The 27,436-nt window shown below is 37.2% G+C and overlaps 1 protein-coding gene across 1 annotated transcript in view; it reads left to right on the top strand.

Moving 5' to 3' along the window:
- Positions 1-27,436, top strand: part of cdh23 (cadherin-related 23) — a 328,046-nt gene that overhangs the window by 178,708 nt on the left and 121,902 nt on the right. Inside the window, exon 14 of the mRNA XM_055162881.1 lies at positions 3,481-3,639. Coding sequence (XP_055018856.1) covers positions 3,481-3,639 — 159 coding nt within the window. The remainder of the gene's footprint in view (positions 1-3,480; positions 3,640-27,436) is intronic.

The following is a 27,436-nucleotide window of genomic DNA, read 5'->3' as shown; positions in this document are numbered from 1 at the left end:
CTCCAGGTATGTTTGTGATGAGCAAACATAACATAAATCAGAAAATGTGGGCCCTTTAACTGTGTCTTAAGTATGACTTTTATGATGAACGTTGTGCCTTCTAGAAGTCTTATCTTATCTACTGTACAAACATGCACATTTCAGAACTACACTGTGCTTTGTAATCCAGTGTATGTGAACCAATGTGGGTGGTATTAATTGATTGATTTTATATTTGGGCTGTGTAAAAATGATTAAAAATAATCATGAAAACCAAAAGTTAGTTATACTCACTACTTCCTTTGTTACTGCTTTGACTCAGTTTTTTTTATACATATGCTGTAAGAAACAATAGTATATACATATTTTGTTTTGCCCTTAAAGCTAATTATAAATTGTCTAACTCAAATAGAAAATCAAATACGGAGTGACTATCCTCAACAAATCATTATTAATTATTCTAAATTGGCATGCTTATCAAAATGTGGACGACTTTGACATTTCTGATCCCACAATTTATTATCACTTATGAAAAAACAACATCAATTCATCACTGTTAGCCTCATAATAAAGCAGGGTCATCATGAGTTGAACTGCAGGTGGTGTCTAACCCACTCTAAAACACACAGAGCTTGTAGTGCTTTTGTATATTCACTCTCCTATAGCTCCAGACCATTACAGCTAACACAGACCTATGCTACGTTCAGTAACCTCTGGCCAGTACTGATTTGTGGCCCAGACTGTCCTAAACTTAAAGTAGCTCATTATGTTTAGTTCTTGTAGCTTGTTTTATTTGTTTGGACAGACGGTTAAACTGGACTGAGGCGATATCACTCGCTCCAACCCCAGATGTGTTTGAACAGGGAAATTGGTGTTTCGTCTCCTCACTTTACCTCTGCTTTACCTTATTTAGAGGAGACTGTGTAATAGGGATTAGTCTTCATTATGTATTTAAAGGTTCACTCCATAACTTTTCAAGTGGTTCTGTCATGTGCTTGTCTCTTTAGAGGTTACTGCTTTGCTTGGGAACGTACAGATAGAATTAAAACATATCTATTATTTATTCAATTACCAAGGTTCTCATGACTCAAAATTACCTTTACAAACATTTGATGCTGTGAGCTGGCCCACATCTACACAGATATGACCTGTAACTTTGCCCTTTGATGTCACCTGCTTGTCTCCATGAAAATATATAATTTAAGTGCTGTACTGTGGAATATTCAGGCAAAGCAACTGCATCTCCAGGGAGACAAGAAGGTGGCAGAATTTTATGTAGTGCATTATTAAAAACTACAACCAAGATATAAATTACCGTATTTTTCGGACTATAAGTTGCTCCGGAGTATAAGTTGCACCAGCCAAAAAATGCACTCCAAATCACTAAATCCATAGAATTTTTCATCCTATGTGTCACCTCTGAGCAACTCCATGACCTCCAGAGGTAAACGAAGCGTCACTTTCCTCTTCTGTGTAGCTGTCGTGGGACTCAGCATCAGTTGTAGGTAGAATTTTTCTGGCCTTTCTGAAACCCGACAGGATGGTTTCAGTTGTCACTGAAGTCCAGGCTTTATCGATCCATCCAATGACTTCCAAGAAAGTTGCATGGCACCCGCCCGGTTACCGTGAAGTTTTGCTCTCCATCCCCACTTTCTGCCAGTCCCTCACAAGTTTCTCACTCACTCCAAACCTTTCCCTTTCGTTCTGCTCCTCGATTATCGTTTTCAGCTGAATATTTCACTACTTGCAGCAGGACAGCAGCTCTTTCTGCAGGAGACATGCGCAGTAGAGCGAAGTGACCGTGGTACAGAAGTAAAAGGAGTAGCAGATACTGACACACAAGCTTAGAGCGCGATCTCGCAGCCAAATCATGAAAAAAGTGTGACCTATAGTCCGAAAAATACGGTACCTTTATTTACCATGTTCAAAAGTTAAAACCCACTTTATAATGGATTAACATACAAAATGAGTGACAACTGACCACTATATATGAAGACAAAATATGAATAAAAAACATATTTCATAAAACAAATGTATATAGAATACAGTTAAACATGATAAACATATCAGGTGTAGATATTTAGGAATGTTGACATTTTAAAGTAAAGGCAGCAATAGCAAAAGAACATAGAGAAAAATCCCGCACACTGTCTTACTTGCAAAATGTGAGATTTATTAGGACAAACCGTGCAACATGTCGGCACTAGGCCTTCATCAGGAAAACAGAATAAGAGCTCAGGTAGAATAGGGAGTGGCATGTACCCAAGGGTGACAGGTCGTAAAAGAGTGTACCCAAAATAACATAATTCAAAAAGCAAAGGCAATCAACATACAGTATAATAATAATGATAACAACAACAATAATAATAAATGAAATATTAATCATAGCAGAAAAAATAATAATTGAAGAGTATTTGAATACATATAGACATTGTATATATTCACCCAACTATGGAAAAGGCTGTCGTGTCAAATACGCATCTAATATATACCCAATGGATCTTATAATCCAGCCCATGTACAGACCAACAGAGATGAGAGACATAATAATCAACAGATGCTTACAAGAAAATCTTTAGACTGAAGTCATGATTAAGATCTTTTGGCACTAAAATTTGGAGGGTATTCTTTTATAGCAATAGCAGAAGAAAATTCAATTCTGTCAAGTCAATGCAAGTTTTAGAGTGAAGACATTTCAGCGCTCATTCAAGTGGCTCCTTTAGTTCTGGTCAGGTTTTTTGGTTGGACTGCCTTATATCTGTCTGAAGGAAGAAGCGAGCTGCACTGACACTAACACACTTTTTTGTTTTGTCTGTAGGTCAGTGGGCTCTATTCACGCTTACGTCACAAACCAGGAAGATGTTTGGAAAGAAGCGATTACAACTTCCAGCGGGCTCTGTTCTTGGAAAAATGAGAAAATGGCCCAGTTTTCTTCATCTCCATGTCACTGTAGCGTTGCGTTATGTTCGGCTAATCAGCAATTACAACCATACCTCAGTTTTCATCATTTCCCTCTGACACACAACTCCGAGTGCGCTGGGTACATGCGATTAGAAGAGACGAGGGCGCCAAATTCAAGATGATTCCAAACAGAACATACGTACGCAGTCTTCATTTTACCGCTGATCACGTTTACTTCAGTGGGTTTTATCACAGTTGGTCGGCGAGCCCAGTGTCGAAAACTACACTGGAATTTATAATCACATCTTTCCAAACGTCTTCCTGGTTTGTGACATAAGCATAAATAGAGCCTATTGATTTGTAAACAAAAAGCTTTTAACTTCAGTGTCGCTAGCTCCTCCCTTCATGATGGAGCAATATAATAAAAACTTTATAGTGAAGGTTGAAAAATGTTTAAATTTGCAATATCTGTGACAATTGAGTTCACTGGCAATCTAATCAATAAGCTATTGTGTATCTATAAATTGTGAGTTGCAATGTCTTTTTTTCTTAATAATAGCGTTGTATTCATATGTTTTTGTGATTTTAACCCTTTCACAGCTATTTGCCAATGAGTCGTTGTCAGACCATGTGGGTTTCGCTCGAGTTTTCATTGATCTGATCAATGAGAATGACAACAGGCCCATCTTCAGCAGCCCTCTGTACAACATCAGCCTCCCTGAGAACACGCCTGTCGGAACCTCACTGGTCCGGATACTGGTGAGTACACAGAAACATGGTACTGGTTCAGTTTAATAAAATATTGTTTAAAATAGTCCTAAAGAGAATGTACTTCAGGGCACAATGCATCTGAATGATTACTGTAGTCTCTAACAGGTGATGTACTGTGGATTGGTAATTTTGATTACATATTTGGCAGTTTTGAATGTCCAGTTTTTAGTTTCTAACTTGCTGTGCTGGTTTTGGAGAATATTTAAACACATTGGGCAGCACCACTGATTCTGTGTTTTTGAACACTGCAGATACTGGTGATTGAATGTGTGTGTGAATGAGTGGAGGTGTCTTTGATGTAAGGTGTTTGAGCGCCCAGTGTGGAAAAGTGATAGTAAATGTAATTTTTTTATTCACCGTTTGCATTAATTTGGTTTATGCAATAGACTTGCCATTACAAAAATAGTGAACGTCTGGATTTCTAAACTTAACCCATATGATGAAGGGTGTTTTTCCTAAAATGTCTGACCAAAATGACCCACAATTCAAAATAAATCTGTTTTTGAACCCTTCAGAGTACAGACAAATGGCTGGACTCTCTGTGAAGTTGAAGCTCTGTAGTTTTGGGTCCCAGTATCTCATTTTCTCTGTCTATAAGTTGTAAGCTATGTGCAAAGGAAAATCTGATTTCAAAGTCTGCCTATATTTTGGGGGGGTAAATCTAAGGACACGTAAAGATAGACAGTAGATTGAGCAGATTGACTAGATAGATTTTTGGGGGTTTAATTGTCTTTGTAAAGTGCTTTGGGTTACATGCCAGGCTTTATGAGTGAAGTTTCATTTGATTTGGTGTAAAATCTTGCCCTAAATATCAGTATGGTTCCATAGAAAGCATCCAGCATACCTGCTGTATTAATAGAAAACTGCTTTACCCTGCCTGTATTTGATTCAGCTGAATTGTTCTTTGCCTTTTCTCTGTAGACTGTACCTCAGCTCTCACTGTCTGTCCTCAGAGGAGACCAGTTCTTTAACCTGATTGAGGGGAAATGGCTTTGACCCTCTTTTTGCATTATTATTCATTACTGGCATTGGCTGCGGCCGACCACACACAGTTCAGTGGATATAAGGGGCAAACGCACAGTGTGAAAATCAATAGTGTTTATGGACTGGGTGCTCATGAAATGGAGATTGTGGGCCGGTCTAATTCCCCATAAGTCTGTGTGCTGTTGGCCCTTTGCCGAACTGAGCGGCCCGCGGCACAATCCCGAGGGCTGCTGTTCAACTGAATGGGACACTAATAAAAAGATATGTGTCCACTGTCTAGACTGGAGATTTGTATACTAAAGCTGTGTTTCTCAATCAGGGGTACGAGCACTTAGCTGAGGGTAGTTAGAATGGGTTTAGACTTTAATAAAAGGTGAACTGTATAATATATATGTGTGTTTTTTTGATCCTTAAGAATGTTTTTGGGCATCAAAGTGTTGAAAACCAGCACTTAGGGCTGGGTATCATTAAGAAGTTGCAGATACCATACATATCTCGATATAGTGCACTTTTGATTCAGTACCGTATATTTCAAATCGATTCGATACGGTTCAGTAAAAATAAAGGCTAAATCATGACTAAAAGTCATTGTTTAAACCACTTATTGTGCGAAGTTAATATGAAACATGCACATTGTAATCATCAAAACTGTGAAAATGTCAAATGTGTCACGTAAACGAGTTTCCTTCCTCTAAAAAAGCAACAAAACTGTAGTGCTGTTACAAAATAATTTAGTAAAATAAACCAAAAAAATACTCTTGGCAATGTATCGATACAGCAGCCCATGATATTGATACTGTATCATCACATTAAACAATACAATATATCGATATTTCAATATTTTTGCACACCCCTAGCAGCACTTACACTTCTGGCTTGCCAAGTGTGATTGTGATGTCCTTAATAAACAAACAAAAAGAAGTGAGAGACAAAACATAGAGTGTACCTGAGAAAGAGGATGTTGGTAACTATTGTGCTAGAGGTGTTTTTTTGAGGGAGGGTATGAGTAGAGTTTTCACCAAAATACACATTTTACAATGTGCAATGTTACAATTGGATTGAGCACATACCATCTGTGAGACCAGACTTTTTTCTTGATTATGATTAAATGCTACTATTTTATTTCCCAAATCAAAGGCCCATCCAAAAGTTATTCGTTATGTATACTTATCTTTTTATGTGGAATATGGAATAAGATTTTTTAAATGACGTTTGGTGCATTCTGAACAGTTTGGGACTAGCACAAGTAGATCAGTCAACTGTAGCAAGGATTATTGTATAGTAGACGTTAGTTTTGTATCATTCACCAAATATCTTTAGATTCAACAAGATGTGTTTTTGTTTTTATTTGGCTTGCGTGTGTCTGGAATGTCTCGTGGTCTTGTTTTGAGTTCTGGTTCAGCCCTGGTTTAATAGTATTATGTGTGGAAGTGTGGAACACCTTGAAATCAACCCAGAACACCAAGGTAGTTTAAATAATACAACGGTTTCCTATCTTAGCAGATCTTTATTCCAGCGCACAATAATCCAAAGAGATCCACAGTGTCCGGTAAGTGTGGGCACTGAGGCACAAACGGAAATAAGCAGCAAATCCATGTGAACAGTCGAAAACTATTAGCAATCTAACGGTAAAACAGAGAAAGTGCGAAAAACAATACCCAAGGACATAAAATAAATAAGAAATAAACAGACGGCAAATTCAGTGGGGCCCATGAGAGTCAACCAGAGCGATGGCCGCGATACGAGCTGCTTCTCCTGGGTGTGAAGACAGAAAAAGGACCCAGACAAAAGAGTAAATCACAATAAATATTTATAATGATAAGTAATGCGGCACCATAAATATTAAACAGTGCACTGCCTGTGTGAATGTCCACTGGGAAGCTCTGAGTAATGCATTCACTAACACTGTACATAAGCTGTGATCAGATGAGCCGTGCATATTAACCCAACGCTAGCTCCACTATCCAGCCGCGTGCATGGCAACAGGGGACTCACATGCATTAACTCAATTAGCTTAGGTATAAAGGATTACATAAACATCTTGCTGCTTTATTGATAAACTGCACTTGCTTTTTTACTGCAGTGAAACATGCACACAGAGATAATTATTTCACAGTGACACACAATTTATTACAGCCCGCGTAGTTAGCCGTAATAGTGGAAATAAAACCTAATTTGATGAGCGGCTCTATACTATAAACATGCAGGTCCAGATTGCCTTACAAGGTTAATTTACCTTTTGTGGTGCCCTTTTGTTGCTGATGGCTTTAGATCAGGGGATTTATCACAAGGATCATTTGCAAATCAAAGCTGGGGACATGTCCTTGACACACTCTCGCCAAATGGACATCCGGATATTAAAACTTTGAAATTGATGGCATGGATAGTATGCTATAATTGTGTGGTCACTGTTATTAGGACAGCGTAGTTTATTATGTTGCTATTACGGATACTTAGGACCCTGCGGTGGCTTCAGAAGCTTTTGAAAATTGCTTATAAACTCATCTCTGTGAATAATTAGGGTGGTGAAAACGCATTAGAAAAGGGAGGAATGAGTGTGGAGAGACGGGTGGGTGTGGGAAGGCTTTTGTGTAGTTTTTTTTCCTTTTTTTGTTTTTGCTTGCTTCCTTTCAAAATTTAAAGAAAATAAATAAATAAATGAATGAAAATAAAAGGAAAGTGAGGAATAAGTTTGGACCACTGTAACTATAAAACAATAGAAGTAGTTTCACACTTAGATGGTTAAGTTTTGCCCCACCCAGAATTGGCGGGCGGGTTTGTTGTATCCAGCGCCCCCTGGCTGCAGGATCTGTCTATATTTTAGGGTCAACTCCAGTTCCCTCTCCTCCCCAGTTGCTAGTCTTGGCGATTATGTCTGTACTGTGTTTTTGTTGTAAGTGCTGATGTTGCAGAGGGGGTTCTTTTCTTTCTTTATTTACTGGTTTCAGATAGTTAGTGTCCCAGATTCCAGACAGTTAGTATAAGTTTCCAGATTCAAGATGGTTAGTTTAAAAAAAAAAAAAAAAAAAAAAAGGTAATTATGTCAGATTCCAGATAGTTAGTAGTAAATAAAGATAATTATGTCACAGATAGTAATCTCAAGACCCAACTGTGTAGCAGAGCTTTTTGGGGTGGGGGAGATGGAAGGAAATGTCGGATTGTTTTTAATCACTGTAAAGCTCTTTGTGTTGCTTTTTTTTTTTTTTTTTTTTTTGAAGATTGATTGATTGACATTAGCACCACATTAAAGTTTGGCTCAAACTAGGACGAATCCCAGACCTAAACCAGGACTAAACCAGGACTAAACCAGGCCAAGAAACCGGTCTGAACCAAATCAACATCAGGGAAGATGTGTGAATTCATCTTTATTGTATTTTTAAACAAAAGTGACAAGACCTGTCGTGACAAATACAATATCGACTTATTGTTCAGTATTTGAAAGCTCCAATGAGTTATTTCTGTGCTTAATATTTTTCGTGTGTATAATTTCTTTCCAAAAGTGGAGAGATTTTTGCCATTTTTATGTAAGAAAAGCTGTAGAGGTAGAATAAATAACTTCTATGGTTAATTATTGGTTCATTCTGCTGTTTATTTGTTGTAGTTCAGGCCTTTTAATGATACAGTTTATTTAAAAATGGTTTACAGGGAGTGTTCTGCATTATTGTTATTGTGCCAATGGAACAAAATCATTTCATTATAATTTTTTGCAATATTTAGATATATATTTTGCTTCAAAATCTGCTTTTGTGACAGGTTTAAGTGCATCTCATTATAAAATGGTTATAGTGTGCTATGAACAAATGTAGACCATTAGTAGGTTTATCATATACTTCACATATTTTTAAGATTTTTTACATACATTATTTTGATAAGTTGATATTTTTTTTTGCCATTAGATCATAGCTAAAATACATGTATGCATACTTTTCAGCTCTGCAATTGTGTCAACTATTCCTGTACTGTAATTCTTCTGCCTACTGGGATTCTCCTCATCACTGCCGTTCTTCATAACACAATATTGATATAATTACATGAGCATGTGTCACTGTATATTAACTGTAAATGACTTTAACATCTTGGAAAATTAGTAGTCAAAAAAAACACACGCACCTTCGGCTTTATTGCTATAACACAATTTTGAGCCATCTGTTAAATAGCTCTGAGGATTATGAGGCAGCTCTCAGCCTAACAGTGCGGTAATAAGGAAAGGCCATGTTATTTAGACAAGCCGACGTTTTCAAGTGAAGTGCAATAAAAGGACATCTGACACCAAGCAAATCAAACAGTCAAAATCACCAGTGAAGGCTTGTCAAACACTTACAATATAATACATCATTTACATCACAATAGAAAATGCTATAGCCCTCATGCGATCATTTGTCACAATTAACAGACTTTTGAATGGTAATTTATTCTATACAGCTTGAAGATTGCAGTTTTGTATTGACTCATGGAGGTAGGTGGGAACGCGCTGAATGCAATCAAGGTTTGCTTTCAAAACAGATGTATGGTTTTGGTCTTTATTATGTGTATTTATACGTAATAGTGCTGTGTAAATAAACTCTAAGAGAATAGAAACCTTTCCCAATGCATATCCCAAATCATATCCCAGTGGTAAACAGGACATCAGGAAACGATACAGGACACATCCAGGCTCTGCTACTCAACTTAGACTTTAATTTGAGTTTGATTTGAATCCAATCTGACCATGAAGCTCTGATTTATTACCAGGCTGGCGCCACCTAGTGTTTCGCTCAATTTAATTTCTTTCCAGCGACTAGGTCAGGAATCAGAATACGTTAGCCAGTTTGCAAAAACCCCAGAAGTGCAAGTTCGGGCACCAGCCAGTCAGCAAAGAGTCATACATTCTGTGTTGGCAACGATTCCCGAGATTGAGGATTTAAAGCCGGAATAAAGAAAATGTTTGGTGAATTTTATCAAGGGGAAAGATGTTATTGCCCTTCTTCCAAAGGGATTTGGGAATAACTTAATATACCAGTTAGCCCCATTAGCGGCGCATTACATACGTCACGACCAAATAGCAGCTATTGGTTAAATGAAAAAAGTACCCGCCTACCGTTGAGCGAACTAATTCAAATGCTGCGAGACCGGTTGATGAATCAGACTACTGATTTGTGCTGTTAAAAACAAAATCAGAGCCATCTGTTCATTTAGTCACTCTCACCTTTTTTTGTTGATCTTCAAACACCTAAACATGTCCATCAACCATCACAGGCTCCAAAAATTGTGTTGTTTAAATCCATTTAGTGTTTTTTATTGAGTTGTCAGACTATCTTAAAACTTAAAATTTAACCAGTTTAGTAATGTATGCATTGTGCCACCATGGGAACTGCAGAAGCTTTCCACCATAGACATTAGGGCTGGATATCATTAAGAAGTTGCAGATACGATACATACCTCGATACATAGGCCACTATGTGATACATATCTCGATACAGTGAGCTTTCGATTCGAAATATTTTAAAACAGTTTGATATGGTTCATATGGTAAAGGCTAAATCATGGCTGTGATACTAAAAGTTTTTTTTAAACCACTTCTTGTGCAATGTTCATATGAAACACGCCCATTTTAATCATCAAAACTGTGAATATGTCAAATATGTTGCATAAATGAGTTTCCTTCCACTAAACAAGCAATAAAACTGTAGTGCTGTAATAAAATAATTTAGCAAAATATGTAAAAAATATATATATACTCTTGGTGATATATTGATACAGAAGCCCACGATATCGATACTATATAATCAGTATATAATCAGTATTTTTGTACACCCCTAATAGACATATATGTAGACCACTACCAGTGAGATGTCAATGCAAAGTATCAATGTTGCAGTATATCAATATTTTTGGGGCATTTTCTGCAGCCCTATTGGGAAACATACACTGATGCAACGAAGAATTCAACAGTCGGAGACAAACCCAACAGGTCCCAACTGTCTCACCTATTCACGGGTTTCAGTATGATGAAAAATTAGGAATGCTGCCATAGCGATTACCAATTTAAGCTAAACATTATATTTTGTGAGTGGGAACAAGTCTTCAAAATGTTGCATATAACTGGAGGCTGAAATCCATGAATAAAACCATTAACTATGCATGTGTGTGCAACTGTGTGATTGTGGTGTTACTGTGGTCTACATAGGATTATTTTATGTTGATTCTCCATTCCCCCAACAACATATTTTTATTCCAGCTATAGGCCCCCTTTTGCTTTATGTCTGCTGTACATCATAGTGACATATTAAATACTTTTTTTTTTTAATTTTACAACTCTCAAACTCTTGTAGCTGCGCTGTTGTTATTAAGAGCTTACTTAAATGTATTGTAGCTTTCATCTATGGGAAATATTTAAACATTTCCTGCTAAAAACAATAATAAAGTAAACAGGTGCTCATTTAAAGCACTTGTAGTTAGCAACATATGAGCTGGAGTTAGTCCAGTCTAAACTCTCTGTATTTTCATGTGCTGATGCTGTGTATTATAAGGCACCATGATAAATGCTTGTAGCCGAAGGTTATAAATCACGAGATGGAGGATTCACTGTTTAGACAGGCCTTTATGGGGTAATAGTCACAACAGTAATTATAATTCATTATTGTAATAAAGAGCGGGAGGTCCAGCTCTCCCTCCTCTCCGAGTGCCGTTTCATACAATGCTGGTTCATCATATTTTGGACACAGGGAGGAAGAATGAGTCTAAGATAATGATGTTATTTAATACATATTTAAACTTCTTATCTTGTGTGTGTAATTTGTCTGGTGTCTATGGCAAGATAAAGCGTCTGGTTCAGATTAAACAAGTAAATAGTGATACTTTACAGCTGATGCCATCAATATTCCTTGGCCGTGTGCTGCTAACTGTAGGCTCTGCTCTGTCCGAGTCTTGTTAGACTTTAATCTGTGCTTAATTTTAACACAATATGACCAGAAAGACTTGACTTGTTTGGAACTACAACAGGAGAGATGTTGTGTGCACTTTAAAACGTCTTTCACACATTAACCACGAGTCTTACTCACACTCACAATTTTTGTTAAAACCTAAACAGGATCAGGAATGCTCAATTAGTCACAAGCTCCTGAAAAGGTGTTTTTAAAAATCCATTTTGTGTTTTTTCTTTGTTTTCAGACAATCTTTTTGACAGTGTTTGCTAATGTGTTCATTGTTTCACTATAGTGACTTCTAGGCATGTAACAATAACCAAAATATTGTATTGTCAAAAGTCTCACAGTAATACCATGGGCTGTCACAATATATCGAATTACAAGTTTCTTTGCTTAAATGCATGGTTTTATAGAAGCAACAGTTTATATATGTTTTTAACTTGAATTCTTTAGATTACCGTATTTTTCGGGATATAAGTCGCACCAGCCAAAAAATTTGTAATGAAGAAGAAAAAATCATATATTAGTTGCAACGGACTATAAGTCGCACTTTTTGGGGGAAATTTATTTTCTAAAATCACAGGAACTGACATTTCATCTTGAAAGGCAAGTTATAGTAATAATAATAGAACAGAGAACAACAGACTGTTAATGTCACATATGAACAGTTCTTCAGATAACTATAACATAAACAACAGAACAGAACAAGTTTACCAAACTCTCCATCTCACTCCACATCACAAAATCCATTGAATTCTTCATCCTATGTGTCACTTCTGAGCAACTTTGCGACCTCCGGAAGAAAACGCAGCGCTGCTTCCTCTTCTGTGCAGCTGTCGTCGGACTCAGCATCAGTTCCAGTTAGAACTAGAAAAGCAGTCAGAGAGCGCAGACCTCCGCCAAGGACTACCCCCATTTTTTATAGAAATTGCGATAAAATCAGTCTTCTGGATCAGATCCGGATCAGCCTTTGGAATATGAAAGAGGATCCCATTGTCCATCCCTGAGTCAAATTTCATGGGGTCTGGTCAATAATTAACCGAGATATTGAGAAACAAAATTTTTGGCCCCATTTACCACAATGTTAACTAAAATTTCAAAGTGATCCAGAATCCAGGATTTCTTCCGGATCACCCCCAAAATGAAATCAGTTCTTCCTTTTCACATTTCCAACAAATCCTGAAAATTTCATCAAAATCGGTCCATAACGTTTTGAGTTATGTTGCTGACAAACAAACAAACAAACAAACAGACAAACGCCGGCAAAAACATAACCTCCTTGGCGGAGGTAATTATTCCGGCCTTTCTGAATCCTAACAGGATGGTTTTGGAGTGACAATGGTACAGGAGTGGTAGGAGTAGGAGATACTGGCACACAAGCCTAGAGCGCCCCCTCAAGGCTGTCAGTGTGAAAATTTTAATATATATGTCGCACCGGAGTATAAGTTACAGAACCACCCAAACCATGAAATAAAGTACAATTTATAGTCCGAAAAATACGATATGACAGTAATAATTCACACCAAAATCTTATCAAGGTATTTTCAAAGCAATCACCATCTACAATAATATTAGCCTCTTCAAAACATTGCAATAAATATTGTATCGTTTGATCCATATTGTGATAATATCGTATCGTGATATTGTTACTTCCTTAGTAACTTCTAAACATTCCATCTTTAGATATACATGTAGGACACCCCCAGCATGATGTGACTGTAAAGTGCCAATTAGACCAAATTCTTATTCAATATAAAGGTTGACTACTGAAAGACCATAATTGTACTGTGGAAAAATGACTAAAAGCATAAACAATGCAAGCCATGGCATTTAGCTGCTGTAGGTGCTGCAGGATTGAATGCATTGTTGACTCTAACACAAAACAGTGTAATTCACTAAAAAGGTTGTGAAAGTGCTGCTGGAGCACGCTATTCCTAAGACGGCACTAATCATTTTATTTCATGGGGTGGGTGATATTAGCAAAAGTTAATGTCCCTTTAGTTTTTTTTTATTCCCCAGATGACCATAATCAAATTCGATTTTTGCAACCCACGGAGATGTGCTGAAATGCCAAAAAAGCGAATGCATAATCAAATGAAACAAGAAATTTCAGAAATATCTTTCAGTACCCTATTTTGGAAGATTTCACTGCAGAGTTTTGTTCAATTTACTTTTTTATCACTCTTTTTGCATATTTTGGAATTTTCAATATATTCAATATGCAATTTTTTTGTAGCTTCCAAAAGAAAATGTGATTATATTGTAAAATGTGGCTTTCCTCCATTTCCATCACTTTGCAACGTAAAATGGAATGAAAAAGACAATGTTTAATGTAGATTTTATAACTTAAATATATTTTCAACAGAATGGAACAACTATGCAAAATCTAAATTAAATCTAAATTAAAGGCACTGTGCCTAATTTTACTGTCGCAAAAATGTAAAAAAAAACAACTAAAAACTTGTTGATTCCAAAGTTATTCCTCACTTAACTGATGCATTTGGATCATCCTAATTATTCACCATGATGAATTTAAAAGCACTTTTCACCCTAAAGTTTACAACAATCAACATGCTAACATTGCACCTGATTATTAGGCAGTGAAACACTTGACAATACATGCATCCCGAATTTCGGACTTCCAGGCATCGCGCAATGCATACTGGGAAGGATCCTCTGAAAAAGTGAGCATCAAACCTCCATGTTAGATTTTCCAGTGGAATGTGTCTATTGTAAAAGCCGATCTTTTCAAGTCTTTTGAAGCATATCACTTTTGTTTCTGGTTCTGATATTGTCATATTATAGTTATAGGATTTGGACATCGTAATTGGATGGTTGTTGGATGTCCTAACAGCGGAAAATGGGCTTCGGAAGTTTGCGAACTCCATAACTGCAAAAGGGAATCAGATCTGTGTGACTGCAAACCTCTGTTCAAACTGTTTCCCTTCCCAATGGAATTGAAAAATAGTGAAAGGCGAAGGGGATGGGCAGTATTGATACACAGGAAGGACAAAAAAGGTAACCTAAGAAATCATCCCGAGTTTGCAGCGAATATTTTTGTACGTGGAGCACCGTCAAAGCAAAATCCCAATCCCTCGCTCAAACTTGGTTACGGATTTAAAAAGTCAACGTCAAAGTGAAAGGCACCAGCCGTTCACCAAGAAACACCGTCCACTCCAAAGCGACCAAGACGTGATGTTCCTGTAAAGCCAGTCAAAAATGAAAGTGCGAGCTCAGCTTGTCTTCTGCACCTCTTGCTTAACAAACGGGATTTTGCTTTGATGGCGCTTTTGCCTTTGACAGTAGATGTGTCCCACTGGGAAATCAAACATGGCGGTTTGATGCTCACTTTTTCGGAGAATCATGTATTAAACGCAGACCTCAAAATAGTGCTGATAAAATACAGCTTTACTAGAGCAAGACAAATTTTGCTTAAATGAATGGAAAAAATCGAGGGCCAGATTAAAACAGCTCTTACATACCTCTTTGCATTTTCAAATCTGGTGCAATTTACCGTGATGATTGGGAGAGTCTGTAAAAACATGTTGCATCTTTGTCTGCATTGTATTCTCCACAAACTCTTCATTTGTGAGCCTGACTCCAGTGGGAACAAGCTGTAATTCCTGCTTGTATCCGCTGCCTTTTGTCCAGTCCCTCTGTACCTCTGTAGTGTACTCCGCGCTTTGTCATTCCTAACCATGGCCTGTTCTTGTGCCAATCTGCAGCCTTCATCGTGAGGACATGGACAGATAAAAACAAGGGGGTGGACCTGGGCCCTGTCTGCAAAGTGGAGCTGCCAGAGACTCAGAGCTCTGCATTAAACCCATTCACTGGCAACAGACTGTAGCTGGAGCTTATGTCCACAATACCAGTCTCTGTATAGTCCTCCTTTATTCTTTCTTTCGCTGCTCTTCTGTCTTTAACTCTCACAGTAGGGCTTATTATGCAGCGTGTGAATAAAAATGGAATTTGCCTTTCAAGCTGTCGCAAATTTCAGCAAAGGTGCCTATTATAAAATATTATGAGAGCCTTGTACTGAAAGCATACTTTGTTTAATAGTTGAGTTAAAATTTCTTTAAGTTGTGGTAGAAAGTGGCCCTCTCCAAATAGACATATGACAAACAGATGATTACTTAAAGGACTCTTATGAGCTTTAAGCCATGTTATAACACTGTTACCTCTTCAAAAACCTGGAGTTGCGTTTTGTTTAATTCACATATGTTTAAGTAACTTTTTATTATTAGTTTGTCTACATCCCCAAACGTCAAAATTCTCTGTTCCACCTTGTGATGTTTACCATTTGTTTAGTAGAGATTGACAATTCCAGGTCTGAAATTATCCAAATTATTCTAGTGAAGGTGTATGGAGTTTAAAATTACACTGGGGCACTTTATTACCACATGACATCACAAGGTGGAACAGACACACATAATCAAGTTATTATCTTTAAGTACTACATGCATTTTTTGTGACAATGTACATTTTCCTGCTATATTTAACCAGTCATACCAAAGACAGTACAATGTTGTGAACTGAAAACAAGAATAGCCTCTAAGTTAATATAATTTTTAAAGTACTCTAGAACAATATTAGATAGTGTAAAGGTTAGGGATATCACTTCAAAATTTAGTTTTTTTGATTATTGTTAGAAGAAACATCATTAATTCATTATTACAATTCATTATTACAATTACTGATACAAAGTTCAAACAGAAGTGAAACCCTTTTTTTTCCCATTCACATTGGCTGATTAATATTTCTGTAGTAATTAACCAGCTTTGTGAAATCAAACTTGTGAATGACAAGTTAAAGTGAAACTGAAACAGGCGGTTAAAAAACACTTTGCATGTACATATTGGCTTACAATTTTAGATTTGAATTAATTGGCTTATTTTTGATAATTATCGATTCATTATTTTGTTTTGGTTCTTTTGATTAGATTATGACATGAATGATCATAATTATCTCTTAACCAAACAATCTTGATATCCTCAGTATAGATATTTGGACTCATACAATCATCTTAGGTTACGTTCAGACTGCAGGGCTTAACGCTCAATTCCGATTTTTTTGTGAAATCTGATGTTTTTGCGAGGTCGTTCACATTTCCAATTAAATGTGACTTGTATGCGATCCCCTGTGTGAACGTTAAATAGCCCGAAAGTGTCCCGCATGTGCACTGGAGGACACGACGACGTCAACCGCAGCGAGCGTGCTCTGTGTTTACGGAAGTTGTCCAAACATGGACGCGAGCATTGAGCACCTGGCGATTTTAAAGTTACTCTCGTACCGGAGCCAGAACATGAACAACTTACTTGTTTTAAGGAGGAGATTGAGAAGGAGAAGGACGAGGTTTTTGACCGTGGTGTTTTGTGGGGCAGCGGCAGCGACGTCCATTGAAAGGAACGTGTGGATGTGGAGACGTAGCCAAGAGTGGTGAGTGGTGATGTGCTTCACTTCAGTGACATGGAGTTCATTAACAATTTTCGCCTACTTCAGCACAGAATAGTGACGTTTGTGGTTTGTTGATAACGTGTAGGTGGATGAATGCGCTTTGGCCGTTCACACTGAAGTCGCATGTCAAAAGATCAGATATGTATCGGTTTCAGGACCACATATCCAAGTGGCCTGGGTCACATTTGAAAAAATCGCATCTGTGTCTTTCAGACTGTCATTAAAAGATCGGATACAGGTCACATAGAAGCCAAAAAATTTGATTTGGGTCACTTCAGGCTGCAGTCTGAACGCAGCCTTATTCTTATTGGTTGTTTTCAGAATCTATAATGTGAGTTATCATGTTGAACCTGTTAACCTGTTAATAACAAAACTCAAGAACTTGCAATATTAAAACAAAAATCTCCATTACAATATTAATTTTAGCCCCTGTCTGTACTAAACATTATTGGCCTAATATTGTGATCCAATCTGAAGCCTAGTAATGTGAGCATTGGTTGGACTACACCTTGGACCGTCCCAAGATGCACACAGATATACAACCCTTTACAAATATTTCCTGAAGCCACAAAGGTACCTCTGTATGACTTTAAGCAGGGTGAATCTTGAAAGAACCTATAGTTATGCACAGGTTACATCTTGACTTTTTTATACTATTTATTGAATCAAAGATCGATCTCAGGACCTATTTGCTAAAAGGCGTAAGCTAACGACCTTCACTTGTTGGACTTGATTGCTCATAGAAATGTACGTTTAGCCGACAGTGCAGAGGTGTGCGCAGGAGTTTAATTATTTACAGAATCATGTGTAGCGAATGCCCTGTAACTATGGGTATAAATTCCAGATAGATTTGCACTGTAAGCTGTACAGTAAACAGCAGCAGTGTAAATGTATGGTGCAATAATGCAGAAAATATGCATCACCAACTGTGGATTGAATTTTCCGTAACAAACACTGGGCATCTAATTATGAATGGACGCGTATACTGGACAAGTTATATTCAATAATGCTAAAACAAGGACTCGGTTGTAAGGGAATATGTATTATGAATGCTAATGTATTGAAATGTATTCTCCGTATTTTGTATTTGTTGTATTTTAGTATTTTCGGACTACTTTAAAATGTTGGTGTGTACATAATATTCACCGAATTTTAGAGTAGTCAGAAAGAAACGTTTATAAATACAGTTAATATTTGCAGATCAATGACCTTATTGAATCAAAAAGTGACTTAATGTGCTGTTAAAAAGCATTTAAAGTCATATAAAGTTTATTTTCTTTAGCAAAAACAAAACAACCAAAAATAAAAACAACACTTCGCGCTGAATGAATTGCTTTCAGTACAAATTTACATGAATTTCCAAAAAATCCACTACACTTTGAATGCTATTATGGTTAAATTTTGTCTTCAAATATAATGCTTTATAAAATGTAAACAATTATATAAAAGAAATGACAATACTTAGTTGTTTTTCAGTCTTTGCAAAGCCACACAATTGCAAAATATACAGGAATTGTATTATGCAACTTATATGCAATACTTTATGTTAGTCTCTTCACTAAGCTCCACTAAGCCAGACCAGAGCTAAAGAATGGTTAAATGGTTGCAATGGGAGCTATTCTTCATATTAAAGGAATGTAGACCACTTATTCACCGAGGCAAGAGTTGTGCAATCTGTGACTATGTTTTACTATCAGTATTGTGCAAACATTTTTGGTTGTTTTGAGATTCTATGGTGTTGTCTCACTCAGATAGAGGCTGTTTTCTCTATTGATTGTGCTGTATTTTCATTATAAATATTAAATAGAAAATCTGCAAATTAAACAAATTATTTATATCAGTGATTCAGTGATGTTTTTAGACCTAGACAATGGGCCAATTGTCCTTTCCTGACCAGCCAGTCTTTTCTGCATTCTGTTCAAATTGGACCATAGAGCGTGAAAAATCTCCATCCATTTTTTTTTTTCTTTTTATGTGTAAACCAACCTGTGTTTGCTTTACATTTGCTACTTTACAAATATGTTGTCATTGTATTACCTGTATTTGTCCGACATGAAACATTTGAGCCGCTGTTCAAGGTAAACAATTAGTCCAGTAGGCATATTAAAGTAAATACATGTTTTAAAATATACTATAATAAAAATACCAAGTAGAATATAATATAATTGCCTATGTATTCACTATTACTTGCCACACTCATCAACATTATTGGCCTGTAATTACTATGGATGTAACAGAAACTGAAATATTGTGATATTGTATTGTGAAAAGTCTCACAATAATATCGTGGACTGTCACAATTTATGGACTTATACGTTTATTTGCGAGAATTCATTGTTATGGTGCAGCAATAGCTAAAAAAAACAGAGGGAACTACATAGACCATGATCCTTTGCGGTGTTTCAGTCCAGTCTACATGTTGAAATAACAGTTATTAAGCACTTTTAATTATTTGGATTATGATGAGACAAAAGTAGCATATTCACAATTTTGTTAGCCTACATAAAAAAATAAAAAAAACGCAAGAAATATCGTACCATGAAGTGCATATCGTGAAAATATCGTATCAAGAGAATTGGATATTGTTACACCCCTAATAACCAATTCACATATGTCTTTCTTGTAGTCCATTTGTATCTCTTATAGTGGATCTGATCTGTACCATGTGCTGTTCAAATGTAAGTGAGGCACTGGACCTTTGAAGCAGCCTCAGGAGAGCAGCAAGCCGAAGCTGAGAGAGACAACCTGACAGGCGTGTCTTCATCATTGTCTCACTCTGGACATCTTCACTGCTCCTTTTGTGTTTTCTGGCTCTGTCTCCCTTCTACGGCTGTATTTAGGTGAAACATAGGGGGCTGGTCCATGGGTCATCTCTGTTTTGACAGCCAGTAATTGGTTTCCTTTTCCACGCCTCTCAAAGCTTCTACAGAAAAAGCAATTTTAGGAGTCAATCAATTCAAATTCCAGCTCAGTCGAGATAGAAAAGCCGGTGCAGCCTTAACCTCCCCGGTGCAGGCAGAGATGGCTGTGCTGATAATCTGCAGTAGTCCTGTAGAGTTACACACATTCTGTCTGTCGCTGTGAGGTGAGGCTCTCATCTCCTTCCTCTCTAAAAAGCAATTGTGATAATACAAGTTTAGAGAGTAAACAGTAGGGCTGCATACTCAAGTCTAAAATGGACTGCAACCAGAAAAGCTTAGTCAGTGTTTATTAAATATATTCTAATTTAAGATAAGAAAACCTTTATTTCTCCCTCAATGAGGAAATTGTAATGGTGCATTAGAAAGTTAAATAGCAGCAGTAGAAGAAAGCCAAAAAGTATAGTTAACTAAGATTCCTTTCCTCCAATTAAAATAACAACATTCTGTCTTTTGCTGTGAGGTGAAGCTCCCATCTTATCCCTCCCTACAAAGCAACTGCGGGTAATACTACAAGTGTATAGAGTAAATGATAGGATGGAGTTAAGTGAACTAGAATCAGAAGGCTTAGTCCATGTCTTTTTTACACACATAATGTATAGAAACTGTATGTAAAAATACTAGGGATGTAAGAATAACTGAAATATTGTGATATCATATCATCAAAGTTCTCACAATAATATCGTGGACCCTCAGAATATATCGAATTACAAGTCTCTTTGCTTAAATTAAAAATTATGGTGCCGCAATAGCGGCCACAAAAAGAACTACAGAGACCATGATTCTTTGCTCCATTTCATGAAGAAATAACAGTTCTAAGCACTTTTAAGTCTTAGTTCTTTGGATTAAGCCTTGTCAAGGCATTTTAAGAGGAAAAAGTACCATATTCACAGTTTTGTTAGCTCCATAAAATATTGCAATAAATATCGTACCGTGAGATGTTTATTGTGAAAATATCGTTTCGAGAGATGTGGATATTGTTAGATCCCTAATCATGAGCCTCCCCACCATATCATGAGCTTTCCCGCAATATCGCAATAAATATCGTACCGTGAGTTTCACTGCATTACAATATCGTATCGTGAGACTTGGATATCGTTACACCCCTAAAAGATACTATATTATATGCATGCACAGGCACAAATGGATCATTGGTTCTGGATATCACTTGATGGTTAGGCAGATCATTCGATGCAATATGCAATAACAAAACATCTCATAATATTTGAACTTTTGTTTATACAAGCTTTAAGAAAGGTATTTGTCTCATCTCAGACCATTGCTCAAGCAAACTGTATTCAAAGACAGAGACAAGACAGAGAAGAGCACAACTTATTACTCAGAATTCAGCAGTCCATTTATTGATGCAATGTTAGTGAAAGATGAATTTGGAATTTTTTTGGTAATTGAACCAGTTTACACAAATGATTCCACTTTTAAGAAAATAACTATTGGGAAAAAATGGATCTTGCATCTCCTGTTGCCTTGCGTTTTATTGTTTGTATGAGGGAAAGCTGTAGTCTGATTCATCAGATGATTTCACTTTATAGAAACCTTCTGACCTCGTTGGTTGGCGGGGACTTTTTTTCATTTAACCAATCGCTGCTGTTTGGTTGTGACGTATGTAATGCGCCGCTAAAGGGGCTAACTGGTATATTAAGCTTTTCCCAAATCCCATAGGAAGAAGGGCAATAACGTCTTTCCCTTTGATAAAATTCACCAAACACTCTCTTTGTTCCGGCTTTAAATCCTTGATCTCGGGAATCGTTGACAACACAGAATGTATGGCTCTTTGCTGATTGGCTGGTGCCCTTCTGGGGCTTTTGCAAATAGTCTAGTGTTTTCTGATTCTGACCTAGTTGCTGGAGAGAAATTAAATTGAGTGGAGGCACTAGGTGGCACCAGCCTGGCTTGGAAAGTTGTGCACCTCTGTTCAAACAACTTTGAGGTAGAAATAGTTTTATGTGGCTTTAAACATCAGTGAACTATTTCTGTAACTGTTTTAATAGATTTTTATATTATCATATCTAATGTATACATTCCTCCATGTAAGATACATGTGAGTTATAATCTATCCATCTTCTATTAAGTGTTGCCGGTGCAGAGCTTATTAAATGTTTTGTACTTTCTTATGGTGTAACGATTGGTTTGGTTTGACTAACTGTGCATACTAAGCTATACCGGATATGCACATAGCACTCATATCAGCCTGTCACAGTTGCATTAGCACAGGCACAAATGAGCCTCCTCTCACAGGTACCACACACACACACACACACACACACACACCTATACACATACACATAGTACCATACACATACTGCCATGCACCCACGAGCTACAATCGCTGGCGGCTTCACCTCCTCTGATGGGAAGAAACACATCATTTAACCAAACTGGTCAACTGAGAAATAATTTCTCTTTTGTAGTTACTGCCTGAGGACCCAGGGGTTTGTGGACTTTATATTGGCAATCAGCAGTGCACCCAGTCTTTGTAGAAACTCCTTATCAACTTAGGCTGGTTCAGATAAGAGCGCCGATACCAGAGCCTTTTAGCATTGGGACTAAAGACAGAAGCCACACAGACTATCTCCTAGCAACGGATTATGCTGCCAGTCTTTGTTTATTTATTTAAAAATCCTGTACCCAATTTTGTGTTTGAGCAAAATTCATCTTGTCCCAGTACAGATATGTTGTAGAAGCAGCTCGTAAGGTCAAAATAAGTCTATTTTATTGTCAGATAATCAGGAAGTGTATGTTAGCATGATAGTTGTTGTTATCGTTAATGTCATGGAAAAACTCTGAAAACCTCTGAAAGTTGTAAAAAGCTCTTATAGGTACAAAAAAAAAAAAAAAAAAAAAAGTGCTCGGAATTCACAGGATACTGAGAAATGACTTTGGATGGTACAGTGCCTTTAACTGTTGCTAAAACTGTGGAATGTTGCTTTGAAGTTTGTATTTATGTTTTTATGGGATGTAAAAGGTAAATTAACAAAACAGGCTAAAAAATATACAGAAAATAATCTAAACTAACAAACAAAATAACAGTATTAACATATAATAATGAGTATTGTGCCACAAAAAAACGCAGGTCTATAAAAACGATTAAACTAAGGGACACACAAAAGTACAACACCAAAGTAAATGCCCCAAAATAAAAAAGGCACAAAACAGAACTAAACTAGAAAAGCACTCAGAGAGCGCAGACCTCCGCCAAGGACTACCCCCATTTTTTATATAAATTGCGATAAAATCAGTCTTCTGGATCAGATCCATATCAGCCTTTGGAATATGAAAGAGGATCCCATTGTCCATCTCTGAGTCAAATTTCATGGGGTTTGGTCAATAATTAACCGAGATATTGAGAAACAAAATTTTTGGCCCCATTTACCACAATGTTAACTAAAATTTCAAAGTGATCCAGAATCCAGGATTTCTTCCAGATCACCCCCAAAATGAAATCAGTTCTTCCTTTTCACATTTCCAACAAATCCTGAAAATTTCATCAAAATCGGTCCATAACTTTTTGAGGTATGTTGCTAACAGACAAACAAACAAACAAACAAACAGACAAACGCCGGCAAAAACATAACCTCCTTGGCGGAGGTAACTAAACAAGTGTCTCAACTTAACAAACAACGTCAGACACGCACTAGTACAAACAAGTGACTGACACAGAGAGACACAAACACAAAACAGCATACTGGCCACAAACAGGTGCTGTCAGTCTCCTTAAACAGGGGAAGGAGGCTGCAGGTGAGGCAGGATAGGCCAGGTGTAGATGTGCCCCACCAATCATGGATCAAGGCTCCCACAGTAGGATTCAGGACAACCAGCAAAATAAATTAAACACACAAAACAAGAGCAATCAGAGATAACAACCTGGTCCATCTGTGTTTACTAGCAAATAACGGAAAATGTAATTTTTCACGAGTTCCATATATGTTAGTTCTGTGACTGTAGATCAATGTGTTGTGTATCACCAGAAAAAGAAGAAGTGGAAATTATTTTTGTTCTAATTAGAATTTTAACAGCATACACTGAAAGAGAAAGGAACTGTTATCATTAGTGATTATCTAAAAAACTATTAATATTTTACTATACAAATGCATAGAATTATAAATAGATAATATTTTTTGAGATTTTGAGACCACTCCCGTTGCTCTAGCTCGATCCTTCACGAAGATATGACCAAAAACGCATATTTGACCCTGGTTACCTTGACCGGTTTCAACCTGTAACATCCAGTGTACCCCAGTTATGTGCGTGTCAACTTATGTGATGACTGGATGAATATTTTAGCCCGCAGATGGTTCGGAAATTGCCGAAATTGCCTATCCTTTATAATGGCGTGACCTTTCAATTGACCCGTGTGACCTCAAATGACCTCGGATCGTCACCAAACGTTTTTTGCGTGATCGGGCATGGGGGTTTTACCCACGGACCAAATTTGGTGACAATCGGTCCATAAATGGCGGAATTATCGCGGCTGGACAGACACACAGGGTGAATACAAAACCTGGTCAACCCTTCAGAGACCAGGTAACAAATTAGAACTGAAGGCCTGAGGTTGTAATACCTCCATGTGAAAAACTGTCCAATTTAGAGTTACGCATTCATAGCATTTTCATTGGCCTTTATTACTTATATATTACGTATAAATCTACTATCTACTATCTACAGGAGTCTTGTCCACGTAATGGACATCATTGTTGGGTTTCAGATAACATCTCAACAATCAAGTGTTGTGCCTCAAGTGTTTAACTGAGGAGGAGGGAGGCCAAACTAGTGTTGAAATATGCAGATGCAATGGTTTGTTTGGAAATAAAATCAAGAGTATTATCGTTCAATACTGCTGGGGAATCCTATCAGGAGCAGTGGGTGACCTCAGTACTGCGCCCAGGGACACTTCTCCAGATCTTGAGATATACTGTAAGTCCATGGTTGGTACTTAGCTTCAGGATTAGTATTCTGTTTTATGTTGATGGGGAAAACCTGAGTACCCAAAACATGCAAACTCTTCACAGAAAGACCCCATGTGAGAATGTGAATATGAAAACTAATGCTGGAACAATTAGCCATATATTGAATATCATTAACAGCAGCATTATTAGACCAAAACAACATCAAAAATCAGTTTCATTAAAGATACACTATAGTCATAAGCCCTGCTCGCATGGGCCCTGGTAAACTGTAAAATTACGAGCGTCATCTGTGTTTTTAGTCCCGTGCGAATCTTCCATGTCTGTAAAAATATCTGTAAAAATGACCAGAATTTTACCTTCTGTAATTCTGCAAACTCAGAGCTCCTCAGGTAATTCTAGTCTCGTGTGAACGCTCATGTCTGTAAATTGCTCTGCTTTTGGCGTGCGCTTTGAAATTAATAGTAATTGAAAACGTCTCTAGAGCCCATTTTAGGTCCAAATACGAACAAAATCAAGTGTATTCATTCTCCACGGGCTATACTCTAATCCACTTATTGTTTTTTCTACAATAAAAAAGTAACAAAATGCGCTTAAAATCTCAATGTACAATGCAAAACTAATTTTACTAGTTGACAAATTGAAAAAAGAATCACTGACTAGTTGACTACTAAAATAATCATTTGCTGCAGCCCACCAACTGTTCCCCCTGCCCCTCGTAAATGTGTATGTATTCATGTGTCAGCTCATGGACAGTTTGGACAGTGGCTTTCACAGATGGACCAACGGCTGCTGCTTTCACTGTGTTTTCCATTCTCCTGTTCTTTCTCCACATTAGCACAGCCAGTTTAGCCCAGGTCTGTAATTTCACACACACCACAGCGCCCTGGATGGTCAATCGATGCACGTTTAAATGTCCAAATGGCCCCCGCTTTGTGTCAACTGAACCATAGAACATCCTGGCCCCTGCGCTGACGATAAATACATGTGATGTGATTGGGACTCCAGTCAGGTGCTGGTATTAACCTTTGCGTTTTCATCTGTCGTGTCTCGGTGACCTCATCTTTTACTGTCAGTCCTCTGTGCGGCAGTGCATTGCTCTTTTTGTATTCTTCACCCGAATGACAAAGAACATATTGGATTCTTCATACTAAAGCTAGAGCAGAAAAATCAACACTATATCTACCAGTGATGGCAAATAGCGTAATATTGTGTTGTTTTTATTGAAGCTGCATGCCCCCCCCAAAAGTAAATAAAAGCGAGGGAGTTCGAACTACAAAGACCATGATCCTTTTGTAATATTATTCTTTTTAAAGGACAGAAAATAATTGCACTTTTTACAAGTTTTGTCAGAGAATGTAGCTTTTCCACAATTGACATTTTGCATGAAGTTACTGCAAAGTATCAATAGTGCACAATGTCTTAATAAATATTGGACTGTTTAATACAATGATTATTATTGATATATTGATATATAAAAAAAATAAAAATCCAGTAATGACATATTAGACAGAATATCGAACACAATTTGCTCAATTTAAAGTATGGGTCAAATGCAGAGGATGAATTTCCCTACAGATGCAATAAAGTACTAGCCTGATTCATCAGCCGGTTTCACTTCATGGAAACCATCTGATCTCGCAGCATAAGAATTTGTTTGCTTGACGGTAGACGGGTACTTTTTTTATTTAACCAATCTCTGCTATTTGGTTGTGACATATGTAATGCGCTGCTAACGGGGATAACTGGCATATTAAGCTTTTCCCAAATCCCATAGGAAGAAGGGCAATAACGTCTTTCCCCTTGATAAAATTCAACAAACATTCTCTTTGTTCCGACTTTAAATATTTATTTTAATAAGAAAAGTTTTAACATTACTGTGAAAGAATTTCTGTGTTATTTTAAATATTATGAATCATTTAAAATCATAATCATTTGTGTGTGTGATTAAAGTTATCAACAATTGCGTTTTTGGGTTTTTCCATATGTATATCATATGTTCTAGTTCAAGAACTCCTGACTCATTAAGCTAATCTCCTAAGTCACCCATGAGAAGACAGCTAAGGGTTTTTTCCCTCATGTGGTTAGCATAAGTTTTTGGGAGAAAACTGACCAAATTGTTTATCACCTGGAGCCTGTAATCAAGTGTGAAATGGGAGGGTGGTTTAGCCTAAAGATTGTTAGCATGTGATCATTGTAACCATTGTGTGATATAACATAATGTACTGTATTGTTATCTGTGAAATGACTGCAATAAAACTTGCTGTTGGGGAGGAGCTGTCAGAAGAGGGTCAGACAGTGTTCGGACAGCTCTCTCCTTGCACAAGTAAAAACTAAGCCGTCTCGTTTTGGTGTGTCTTATTTAATGTAATTTGATGTCTTAGGGTAAATTCCCTGACAATTACATATCTTAAAAGAAGAGAAAACATGCAGATGTTGTTGAAATTTTTCAGTAAATATTTAGTTTGGCCCTCAACTTAGTCCCAGTTTTAAATTTTGGCCCTGTGTGAATTTGAGTTTGAAACCCCTGGTCTAATGTATTCTGATTCCTGACCTAGAAATTGAGCGGAGGCACTAGGTGGCGCCAACCTGGCTGATAAAG

The sequence above is a fragment of the Boleophthalmus pectinirostris genome, unplaced genomic scaffold (assembly GCF_026225935.1).
Source record: "Boleophthalmus pectinirostris isolate CB_2022bp ecotype Guang Dong unplaced genomic scaffold, ASM2622593v1 HiC_scaffold_5, whole genome shotgun sequence".
NCBI classification, from domain to species: Eukaryota; Metazoa; Chordata; class Actinopteri; order Gobiiformes; family Gobiidae; genus Boleophthalmus; species Boleophthalmus pectinirostris.
Note: the sequence above shows the minus strand (reverse complement) of the source record. Positions and strands in the feature narration are given on the sequence as shown.